Source organism: Silurus meridionalis, chromosome 9 (genome assembly GCF_014805685.1).
Source record: "Silurus meridionalis isolate SWU-2019-XX chromosome 9, ASM1480568v1, whole genome shotgun sequence".
Taxonomy (NCBI): Eukaryota; Metazoa; Chordata; class Actinopteri; order Siluriformes; family Siluridae; genus Silurus; species Silurus meridionalis.
The window spans coordinates 23853866-23866160 of NC_060892.1; the positions used below are offsets into that span (position 1 = coordinate 23853866).

Here is a 12295-nt window from a genome sequence, read left to right on the forward strand (position 1 = left end):
TCTTGCCTTATTTTATTACCATGATAGCTAACTGTGCTGATGTGAACTATAATATGTAAAATATATATATATATATATATATATATATATATATATATATATATATATATATATATATATAGTAATAATGTAATACAACTAAGCAGGTGTTTACATTGATGTGGTCATGTCGGAGAGAACTGTGACGTAAATCGGAAAACCCGAGGTGAGCCAAAGCTTGCAAAGCAATGAATTCTTATATCAGAAAAAAAAGGAAAGAACAAAAGAATAGAAAGAAATGCATTCCTCCGGTTTGCTTTCTTTTTCACTGTGTACAGTTTGCATCTTTTGACCAGTACTTAAAAATGTCGTGAGACACTAAAATCACAAAGGAGTCTTTTTTTAACTGCTTTTTTGTTTTTTCCACCTGATTTTATTTTGCCTTTCAAATGTATTTCACTGCTTACGCATCAGCATAATTTATTGTGTAATGCATTTTACCCATGTGGGTGAGTGTGAGTGTGTGTGTGTGTGTGTGTGTGTGTGCGCGCGTGTGTGTGTAAGCACAGGGAAGTCAATAATGATGTATTTGTACATTAAAAAGCATGTTTAAGAAAGAAAAAAAAATGTATATACACAAGCCAAGAAGGAGACCCATCTGTGATGAGAGGAGCGTCCGAATGAAGGAAGTCATGTGACCTGTGGCACCAAATGATCTTTTCTCCCCCCCACCAACTGATTTTGTTTTCATCTCGGGCGCGAGTGTGTTCTATACCAAAGACATCGTATGCCCTTTGACTTGCGTGCAACCGATGAGCGGATGTTTTGTCGTCTGCGGCTGGTCGGAACGCCGGTGCGGAGGGATGGTCTTACACCGATATTGGGTCATGGTTAGTGTTGGAACAGTGATCATTCTGGACGTCAATGAAAGTCCGCCTCAGTTTTCCGTGGAAGTAATTATGGTGGTCTCGCTATATTTATTGAATTTTGACATGACGAGAAAAAAAATAAAAAAGCTCTTTACTTTGTATATATTAGCGTCGTACGTCCAGTAAAATTTCATCCTCTTGAATCCCCCAAATCCTGAACAAGATCATGCAGTGGGAACCTGCTATAGGTACAATTTAAATACAAAGTGTTTTCACAGTTTGTATATTCATGGTTTGATACACTACATGAACAAAAGTTTGTGGACACCTGACCATGTATGGTTTTTAGAACATTCCAAATTGAGACTCTTCTGGGAAGAGGTTTCACGAGATTTTGTGGGCGAGGTGAGGAGGCCTGAGTGAAGAGCAGGCCACTCGAGATCTTAGACATCTTCCATTCCATATAAAGCATGTCTTTATGTGCACCAGGGTCTCGTGACTCAAATTCGGTTGTTTAAAATAAAAAAAAAAACACATATGGCTTGAACGGTCAGGTGTTCCAATACTTTTGATCGTAGGATGTGTTATAAATATATACATCAAAATATATTCAATATCTTGAAAGCTTGAATGAAGAGCGATTGTTGTCTCACGTGACATGATCGGTTTTGGGATTATTATTCGTCTCTGAAGTACCATGCGTCGGCCTCTACATGTAAAGAGTGTGAGCTCCTTGACACATCCCTGAATGCCACATCCTGATCCACGTCCTCCCATGGAGAGTTTCCTGACACACTCCTGCACCACACCTGTCCCTCGTATTTCAATGAAATGACATCAGATAAAAACGATTCCTCATTTTATATTTACAGAACAGATAATAATCATGTACAGATATGCACACTGCATTTAGTTACACAGAAATTGAAATCAGGATGATGATCAAACAGCGAATGTATTAATACGTACAGACGTAAATTATATTTTTGAAAATTGGGACAAATAAAAAATAATGAAATACGGAAAGACGTTTCTGGGTTATAGGGCTTTATTAAATGCCAGTGTTCTTGGAAACGAAATCACAGTATATGGACAAAAGTATTGGGACACCAATAGCTGGAGGGACACAATTGAATTGGACGTCTTTTAAAATCGTAGTGTTGAATTTTCCGTTCACTTGAGCTAGGAGACCTGAGCCTGTGACAATATGAACAAAGCCAGCGACATGGAAGATGTGGAAGATCTTGAGTGGCCTGCTATAGAGCTCTGACCTCAATCAGATTGAAATCCTTTGCGATGAACTGAGTGCACCACCAAAATCTTCTCGCCTTCTTCTACTGCACATCTGAATCACACCCTTGTGGATTAATGGGTTAAAAAAATTTTACAAACACAACTGGAATAAAATCGAGATCTTCACAAAAGAGCAGAGGTTATTATAACAGCACTAAACTGGGGAATACATTTGGAAGTAGATGCCTAAAAAGAATGAATCTTATGGTCAGGTGTCCACAAACGTTTGTCCATATAGTGTTAAAAAAATAGTAACAGTTGTAGGATGAATACAGTACAAGGTCTACACAGTGGCAGGTTTTTGTGATGGAATAGAAATCTTTTTTTTTCACCTTGATTGTCTTAAAAAAAAAAAAAAAAAAAATCTGAGCTCTGGCTTTCCATTTCAAAATGTTATCTTCTTCTAAACCATTCCTTTTGATCTCGTGTGCATTGGGCTGTTATTGTGGTGAACTTCTTTCTGACTGGTCTTCGGAACTATCCCTGACAACTATCTTTGTCCTGAGTCCTGCCATGAAGCTTCCACCACCATGCTTCACCGTGGATATTGTGCACTTTAGGTGAGGTGTTGCCTCTTTTTTTCCCCTTTCTTTTGTGTGTCTTTTTGCCCATTATTTCAGAACAGGATTTGCTCAGTATTCCTGCAGCTCAATGTTGCTGTAGGTCTCAGCAGCCTTTTCCAGGGCTGATCAGAATTCGTTTATGAGATGACGTGTATTATTCCCTTCATCCAAAGCGTCTTACAGTGATCTTATTTGTACAAGTGAGCAGTTGAGGGTTGAGAGCCTTGCTCAAGGGCCCACATGCGGCAGATAGAACCTTCTGATCATAAGCCTGAACTGCACTTCCCTAGAAGTAATTACTTTTGAGCATGAGTTTGAAGGGGACTGGTTGATTCTCAACGCTGCCTTGAACATTAAATGCTTCACCTGAATTTTGTTTCATGGAGAAGAAAATCTGATCAATTTTTTAACCACAAAATACCTGCGATTTTACATTTTTATATCTATTGTAAATATAAGAGCTTAAAAAGAAATGTATTAATGTTTACACGCAGTGATCACAGATTTAAAAAAAGAATGAGAATGAAACAAACAAGTCACATTTTATCTGAGATCTATATGAAGAAGATGTGAAGAATCGGAGTTGCAGCTAAAACTCGCTGCTGCGCTGCTTTGGATACGAGTTAAACACGTAGCACGAGTGCCGCTCAGAGCCCATGGGAACATGAAGACTGCATGACTCTGCTTTTCTGTCGCCAGAGTGGATCCTGTTATCCTTAAACACAAACAAAAATACATAGAGGTGAATGTGAATTAGTTACAGCAAAAGGAAGTGCTTCATAAATGTATGAAGACTGTATGAACGAGTAATGGTGTATGAAAGCTCTATACATTGAAGGAGGTCGGAGTGATCAGCTATTCAATAAACAAAAAAACATTTTTATAAACTTTAAATATTTGAAATTGCAGTGAATTATTAATGAACACTTTTGACTGAGCCAGATGTTGCTATGTGACAAAAATAAACCCGAATCACTGTGTATTTAGTAATATACTTTATATATAACTTTATATATTTAGATATATAAAGTTGTAAGTGTTGGGTTAGGGTTTAGATTTAGGATTTAAATCAGGATTAGGATTTAGTGTTAGGATTAGGGTTAATATTTGGGTTGGGTGGGGGCTAGGAAGAGAGTTAGGAGTAGGGTTGGGAGTGGGATTAGCACTTAAGACTGGGGCTAGGTTTAGGGTTTTGACTATAGGTAGAGCTAGGGCTAGTGTTTGGGTTGGGGTTAGGTGTAAATTTAGGGATAGTGGTAAGCCTAGGAGTAGGATTAGCGGTTAGGATTGGGGCTAGGTTAAGGATTTAAGGAGTAAGGAGCTAGTATAAGAGTAATTAGAGTGAGCGCTAGCATTAGATGTAGGATTAGCGTTAGATGTGGGGCTAGGGGTAGAGTTAAGGTTCAGGTTTGTGGTAGATTTAGGGCTAGAGCCAGGTTTAGAGATGGGGCAGGTTAGGGTTTAAACTTGGGGAAGGGTTAGAGTTAGCATGAGTTATGGCTAGTAAGCAAACATAAAAAAAAATGCTCTTGATGCTATTATAGGCCCATTAGGGCACGACTCACGCTGCCCATGCGTGCTCTGTGAGCATTTTCAAAGGAAGACAAGACAGTGGCAGACAGTGACAGCGGATTATGTTTGTTTAACAATGGATGCAAAATCTTAAATGTTGGAATTCAATTTCTAAAACATTTCCATGAGCAAACGTGAAATGTAAGTGCACCTGCTGTACCCAACACACCCGAACAAAGGTATGAGCTGCAACACTATATGCCAGATGTCACTATGTTGATCTTGTTCTTGCTCTACATACTACAAATTTGCAAATTAACAGTATTCACGGTGTGTGACTTCACATGTTCACATGTTTCCAGATGTTTGTCTTTAGTCAAGTTTTTTTACGGTGGAAAAAACTACACAATGTCTGAAATTTATTAGAAAACAAGTTTAAAATGTGTAGAAAACTTTACATCTCATCCCAATACGTTATCAGTGCAAACTTCTGATATGAAGTATAAGTATTAAGTTGTATCAAAGTGTTTTTGATTGCTAGGCTAAAAGTTTTCCTAACGTGCACAAAAAAAAAAAAGAAAAAATAAATGCACGAGATTTGAAACGAACTACAGCGAAGGTCGTCGTCTTTCATTTAAATACATGTATTATGTATAAGTTTGTCTCAAAACAGGGACACCAAAAACACTGCTATGTATTTTCAATCAGTATTAGTCATTAGGGGGGAAAAGGGAGGAGATGAGGGGGATTTAAGTACCTGAAACTCGCTTTCAGACATTCCATTAATTACTTGGACAATGCCGCAACTTTAGAAGCACTATTTTCTATTTCAGGACCAAAAAAAAAATAAAACAGGGAGACAGAGAAAGAGAAGAGGGAAAAAAGGAAAAAAAAAAACAACGCGTACGTATTCAGCCCCTTCATGCTATACTGGCACTTAAATCCTACAGACCTTCCATAAAAAAAATAAAAAAAAGACTCAAGGTTATGTACGATTGAGCCAACCCCCCCCCCACACACACACAAACAACCACTTCAGAAATCCATTTAGAGTCAGCGCAGGAGCATCTAATTCAAACATGTTGTTCTGTTAAAATGGTCGCGCTCTGTCTTCAAAAACTCTCCTTCTTCCCACTCATGTTGATCTGGCCTCTCGATTAAACTCCCATCTTCTGAAGCGAAGACACTATTACAGGAGACCAGATGCTTTGTTCAAACAGGCAGTTAGATGCACAAAAATGACCTTTTGTTGTCAGAAAAGTTTGGCTGCTGGGGTAAAAACACGCCGGCTGACTCGGATGAGGAAGATGATGGAGCGCATTCCCTATGCAAAACCGAGCTGCTCGTCCTATCGCTGAATGAGATCAGAATAACTGGCGTGGTTTTTTTCTTCTCCCAATTAAGTGATGAACTTTCCTGCTGCGTCGAACGAGAGATGGCCGCGCTGAAAGGTGAAACGTGGTGATGTGCAATTATTCAGAAATTAAAAAAACAAAAAAAAAAGAGAAAGAAATGTGCAAATACTCTGAAGTTGCCTTTGGAAAAATGCAGCCCTTCCAAATGAGAGCTGGGCACATCCAAGGTCAGAGCTTCATTGTGTCTCGTCCAATTGAATCCAAGCAGATTCAATGCTTGAGTGTTTCTTTGTCGGCTGACAATGGCAGCGCGGTCTTCAGACGCAGCGTGTTTGATAAATCGGCTTCATAATGTCACTCAAGGTCGCCTCAGGCGGCCTTGAGGGCCAAGTGTGTGTCTTTACCAGCGGGAATAAGATGTCCTAGCTCTCTTTACCGTCGCGCAGATCCGAAATTTTTACCCACATCCTGATGCCTACTCACATGGAAGTGTCCAGTTTATGAGGAACAACCTGCGCATTCAGACAGCCAATCACGTGGCAGCGGTGCACAATGCATAAAATCATAGAAAAATGCCGATTTGCGTAAAATAAACGGTGCCATGGATGTTGTAGATGAGTTGATTTGGGTTTTTCTAGAAACTTTTGATCTGTGTGGTCTTTAGAGTTTATACAGAATGGTGCGAAAAACAAAAAACATCCTGGAATCACCAAACTTTAGTCAGCAAAAAAAAAGAAGAATCTGAGGCGATCCAGACTAAAAGAAAAACGAAAGCTATCATCCGCCTTAATATTTGAATGCGCGGTACGTTCTGAGATCATTTTCCGCTCACAACGCTCGTAAAGAGCAATTATCGTGATTGGCTGAGAGGATCAACTCAATGAATGTGTACAGGTGTTCACAGATTACATGTACTAAACAAATCCTCAAAATACAGCAGAACAAAGTGTAAACTCTGGAGAAATCCCCCCCCAATCCCATATGATGGACTTGTATATACCACCTGCTGGTCTGAAGCTCAGAGATCAAAATGGAACAAGCAGGAATTCATGCAGCAGCAGAATCACAAATCAGATTGAAAAAAAAAAAAAACTAAAAACGATCAATTCACCTCAAATTCTTTCCGGTTGCGTCTGGCATGAAGTTGAGTTTAGCAAAAAAAAAAAAAAAGAAAAAAGCCAGAAGGACACGTTGGAAAGTGTCGCATTTTTTAAATAGTATATTGACCAAAGATTGAAAAGAATGCTGTCAGGTAGCTCCAAAAATGGCATTTTCACATTCATAGCGTTTTTTTTTTCCCTCACCACCAAGTACAGTATGCAGAATTTCTATGAAGGATAATGAGGAGCTGAATTTAAGGCTAGATGTTGTCCTTGATTTATTCTTTTTGCTGCACTAATGCGCTAAGCGCTTCTTTAAACGCTGCCGGCTCGCCCTCGAACGCATATCTCTGAAACCCAGGCATTTTGCACAAAAGACAATGGCGCGGAAAGGCAAGGCGACGGAGAAGAGAACGACGAAACTTAAAAGCCGGAGTTGCGAAGAACAACCGAATTCTTGTTGCTTTTATTGATTTTGTCTTAAAAAAAAAGTGTTAAGCTTTCGCCTTGTCTTTTTTTCTTCGACAACCAGCTGTTCGTAAACACCAGATAGGAAACAAGCACTTATTTAGTCTGCCAGGAGCTCCTTGGAGACTGTGCGGTGGTGGCGTCCCAACTGCAGCTACTTGATATCACAGGCCTGTGTGAGCCGAGTGAACATGACACACTCGGGGAAAAAAAAAAAAGAAAGAGCCATATCACATGGGCTGGAGCTCTGGACCATCAAAGGGAATGAGAATAGAGCTCTGGGGACCTGCATCTGTTTTACCATGCCGAGGCTGGATCTCATCACCTGCTGAGAAAACAGGCCGAGCCTGTCAAGCTGTCATTGACCTGTGTCAGGTTTGACCACCCCCCCCCCACGCTCCTGACACTGATTTGCTTGAGAGTGCGCATGTAACGTGTATGTACTTGACAGGAGGTCTCGTGTCTCGGCTCTGTAGCTTGGTGTATTAATGTTAAGCATAAGTGATTGGCTGTTAGAGAGTTCGGCGATGACGGCTTTTTCAGCAATTAGACCTTTCCTTAGTCTCAATCAGGATAAGTGCAACCTGTACAATGGAGTGCAACAGTTGATCCAAACCGCATTCGATATATCCATGACTTGTTGTATCTATTGTTTTTTTTCCCCCAAAAAAATCATAAATCCTGTCTTCTTCGGAAAGCTACCATACAGTATCTCACTCTAGGTCCATCTATTATCAAAGACCAGCAAAAGCCACTACTGATAGGATGCACCTTTGTGCCTTATTATGATGAAGCCTGGAGTTAAGGAAAAGAATTCTGATCCATGAATCCCGGACATAGAAAGAACAACGTCTACAGCTCTAGCAGGTGAATTAGATCAATAGATTTTTTTTTTTCACAGACACAAAAAAAGACAGACTTCAATGTAGGGCGAAGAAAAAAATGCTTCTGGCAATAGGGAGTAAGAGTGAGCTACCGAGACTGAGAGGAAAAAAAAAATCCTGCCCAGACTAAACACGATCTTGTGCACTTTGCCGAGCTCTGATCAAACATTGCCACTACTTGGCAAGGACTGGTTCGATCAAATTTAGAAAGACTGTGATGCAGAAATTATTGTAATGCATCAAGAAATTTTTTGGCACTCTAACAAGTGTGGTTTACGGTGATGCAGAGGGGCAGCAACGCCGCCTCACAGCTCCAAGGTTTTTAATTCGATTTGTAGGGAAACACAGCCTTTTTTTAAAATGAGACATTGGTTTGTTTGGTGTCTGTGCTGAGGTTCTGTCTGGGTTCTCTCCTTGTCCATGTGGGTTTCCATTCAATTCCATTACATTGGCTTCTTTAAATTCCCCTTAAGTGTAAATGAGATTTTAATGTGTGTGTGTGTGTGTGTGTGTGTGTGTGTGTGTGTGTGTGTGTGTGTGTGTGTGTGTGTTTGTGTACATGATGCCCTGCAGTGGACTGGTTTCCCATTCAGAGTTCCACCGTCAGTGTTCTTTGGAAAGATTCCAGATCCACCACAACACTGAGCAGGATAAGAACATGAGCATGAATGAAGGTGACAAGTGGAACAACAGCACGTCTCCTCCCACACAACACAAGCGTTCAGGGGTCAAGCATTTCGCATCTCTGTAGAGCGCATGCCTGTGGCATTTTCACCACTGGACTCTTGAATGTGCAACATTTTGATTACTTGCTGCAAATGTGCATGCTGGGATGTTTTCGGCAAACCGTGGATCTAAAGAGTAGTCATTTCGAGGTATCATAGACTTCCAGGCAGATTTGGTGGACAGAATTTGATTGCTTCTCACTATACTTTGCAAGTAGAACTTGGACAGCCACACTTTTTCCAGTTCTACTGGAAAGTTCTATGGAGTTTTCGTCATTTGTTGTTATTTAAGCCATTTTGGTAGAGCTTTGGAGGTATGCTTAGGGTCATCATCTTTCTGGAAGACCCATTTGCGACCAAGTTCAAGATCTTTCTGAACGTTTGCTTCAGCGTTTCATCAGTCGTAATGGTGGTCTTTGTATTAGAGGCAATACCACGTTAGAGAACACAGGAGAACATTTCTGCCTGTGGCCATCAAACCATACAACCCCTCCCTCTGAGAGTTAAACAGCTGGTCCCCGATATTGATAGTAGAGATATGGGTTAATATCTTGTTAATATATAAAATATGTTGTTAATATCTTGGCCAATTATGTGCAAGAATCACAGTGCAACATTAACAATTAGTTACATTAGTGCAATAATTTTTATAACTATTTGCTGCCACAAATTTATTTTGATATATAACTTAATGTGTATATTTATTTCAACATACTTATTTTTCATTTGACTTACAATCTGTACTTTAATCTATTTGTGAGCAACCAAACAATTTCCCTACAGGATCAATAAAGTATTCAGATTTTTTTTATGGCCAGCCAGTTCAGTATTTTTAAACTGACAGAAGAAGATGATGATGAAGATCTTAAGTCTGGCTTTTTTATGCACGTTTTGAAGTAGGTACCACTCAGGTACCTCAGTCCTTCACCAGTCCTTTACTGTTGTCTTGGGATTCATTTAAACCTTCCTAGGAGCTCCTAAAGTTTCCTAGGAGCTTTCCATATGAAGTTCATCTGTGAACTGCAATTTTTCTCTGAGGTTGCGATAGAGTTGACTTTTTGCCGGAAAAGAGTAAGCCACAAAGTGCCTTCAAATAACCCCTAGGGTCTAAAAGTGACTGACCAGCATGAATTCTGACTACAGAATATGAGCATTAGGGTCATCTTTATAATAAAGTTTTCATTTTGTTATATCAAAGTGAAGGTTTTGCTGTTTTATGGTCGGGAACTGTGCAGATAGAAGTAGTTCTGAACAAGAAAAAGAAAAAAATGATATCTATATTTAGAAGAATATTGCTTGCTTTTTGAACACCCTATTCCCTATTTGCTGTTAATAATAACCTCCATTCTTCAGGGAAGAATTTTGGAGTGTGGACATTTGTGCTAATTTAGCCACAAGAGTGTTAGTAAAGTCACAGGTACTGGTGTAGGTGGAAATGAGGGTGTAATCAGCATTTAAATTTATCCAAAAGGATTTGGATAGAATGAAGTCAGAGCTCTAAATGACAGGAAAAATAAATTTTATACAATTGTGTGCCTCGAGTTCAGTGGTAAAGGTTTGGTAAAGAACCACTAATGGCTGAAATATTCATCTAATGTTTATATATATATATATATATATATATATATATATATATATATATATATATATATATCACTGAGCGAGATCGAGATCCAGCTCTTTGTGATGAAGAAAAAAAAAAAACCAAACGTTACGGCTGAATGTTATCATTAAGCTCCGTTGTACTTTAGTGCACGAAGGTAACGGAGATCACGAGAACGAAAACCGGCACAAAGCAGCACTTTAATGAAGAAATATCTCAAATGAAAAGCATGTGAAGTGATATGGACTAAATGTCAAGAGCTTTATAGTCGAGGTTTCATGGAAAATAACAGGCTGGAGAGACTTCGTTTTGTCGCTGTTCGTAATTGCGGCAGCCATAATATAATACACTAATACTGAGAGAGAGAGAGAAAAAAAAAAAGAGTGAGGTGACAACTGTCACACAAGCCTGTGTCAGCTTTGTCATGTCACACTCTTCTGCACATGCTGACTTTGCCTCATGGTATGCGTAACAACCGAGAGGTCACATCCAGGTTGGTGTCCTGCAGATCTAATGGATTTATCTCAAGCTCCTGACCCACACTGGAGGTAAACAGGAAAATGCTTGCAGGAAGGAAGTGCTCCATTTTTTTTATACAGCTGTAGACCTGCTGTACATGAACATGTTGCCAATATACTGATAATCGAGTAACAGAAAGGATCTGCTCAACATGTACTCTAAAATACATCAGTGGTTTATATACGATGCATTTGTCCGTCATGCATACAAAAAATAGGGATATCATTTTAAGATAAAGACCATATCTCATTTCGAGACTCGTTTATCGAAAAATCAGAAGGATTCCTGAACTCCTGATCTCTCAGAGGGTCGCCCGCTTTAAAACACTGAGCCGGAGGTCAATGCACGGCCTGTAGGAAGTGATTTCATGAGTGAAAAGATGTCAGCTTGTTTTCCTTTTCTCCTTTCCTGTTGTGCTCCGATGGCCGCTTCCTCTCTAGTGGGGTGTTGCTCACCAATCCGCCCACGCCACGGGGCGGAAATGTCCGTCTCACACGCACGATGGTTCGAAAAGGGGGGAGGTGGTGTTAGGGGGGGCGTGGGCGGAGTCAGGGCGGAGGAACAGCTCTATATAGGGGTTCTGCATGAATGATTAATCAATGCTCACTCACCAGGATGAGTGTTTCCTTCCTGGCTTTTTTATCTCTCGCATATTTCAGAGCCATTCACAAAACGCGTGCGGGCGGCCAGGGCACGGTGACCTACACCAGTGTTGTTTATAATGGATGAGCGGCTAACAGAGCTCTGAATAGTGAAGCTCTCACAAGAAGGAGGTATGGTGAACGTGTTATTCACTATAAGGACAAAAGTATTTGGACTTTGAACTTCTCCACACATATGTAGTTCTTCCCAGACCACAAAGTTGGATAGTTAGATATCTTTTGACATGGAAGCACTTGAACTAGGAGACCCAAACCTGTGCATAACCACGCTCCTGGGCATAAAGCCAGCTGCATGAGGCTATGCTTTACACAGGGTGGAAGATGTAGAAGATCTTGAGTTAAAGATCTCTAGCGGAACATCTTCCCAGAAGAATGAAGGTTATTACAGGAGCAAATGAAGACTGAAGGTAGATTGGGATAGGATGGTCAGTTGTCCACAAACCTTTGGCCAGAGATGTTCTGATAAATATGAAAAGCTCAGAAGCTGGTGCTGGTGGTCTGGCCTTCTTCCTGTGCTGTGATTCAGGTGCCTGCGGCAGCCGTGACACAAGTTGCTCGCCGTTCTCTTCCTCCCCTCGCTGAAAGATTAGTAGGAGCAAGTGTCCTGTCAGTGACTGCCCCCAAGTCGCAGGAAATAACATCAGTGGCGGGCCGCGTCTAACGAGGATGTGAGACGCCCCGATGGCACATTAACGACCGGCCTCAGACGACCGGCTGCGTCTCCAGAACAAAAGAAAGCGCAGCTGCTTTGATGAGAATCGGT

General features: G+C 40.4%; 1 protein-coding gene across 4 annotated transcripts in view; it reads right to left on the reverse strand.

The window, feature by feature from the left end:
- Positions 1-758: 758 nt before the first annotated feature.
- LOC124391108 (adhesion G-protein coupled receptor D2) overlaps positions 759-12295 on the reverse strand; it is a 63012-nt gene continuing 51475 nt past the window's right edge. For 2 of the 4 annotated variants that reach the window (XM_046857460.1, XM_046857458.1), the window contains exon 25: positions 1879-3419. In XM_046857460.1, the coding sequence (XP_046713416.1) occupies positions 3294-3419 (126 nt within the window). In that variant the 3' untranslated portion in view covers positions 1879-3293. Of the gene's footprint in view, positions 1658-1878; positions 3420-12295 lie in introns of those variants that run through there. The other 2 variants (XM_046857459.1, XM_046857461.1) reach the window with 2 other exon arrangements.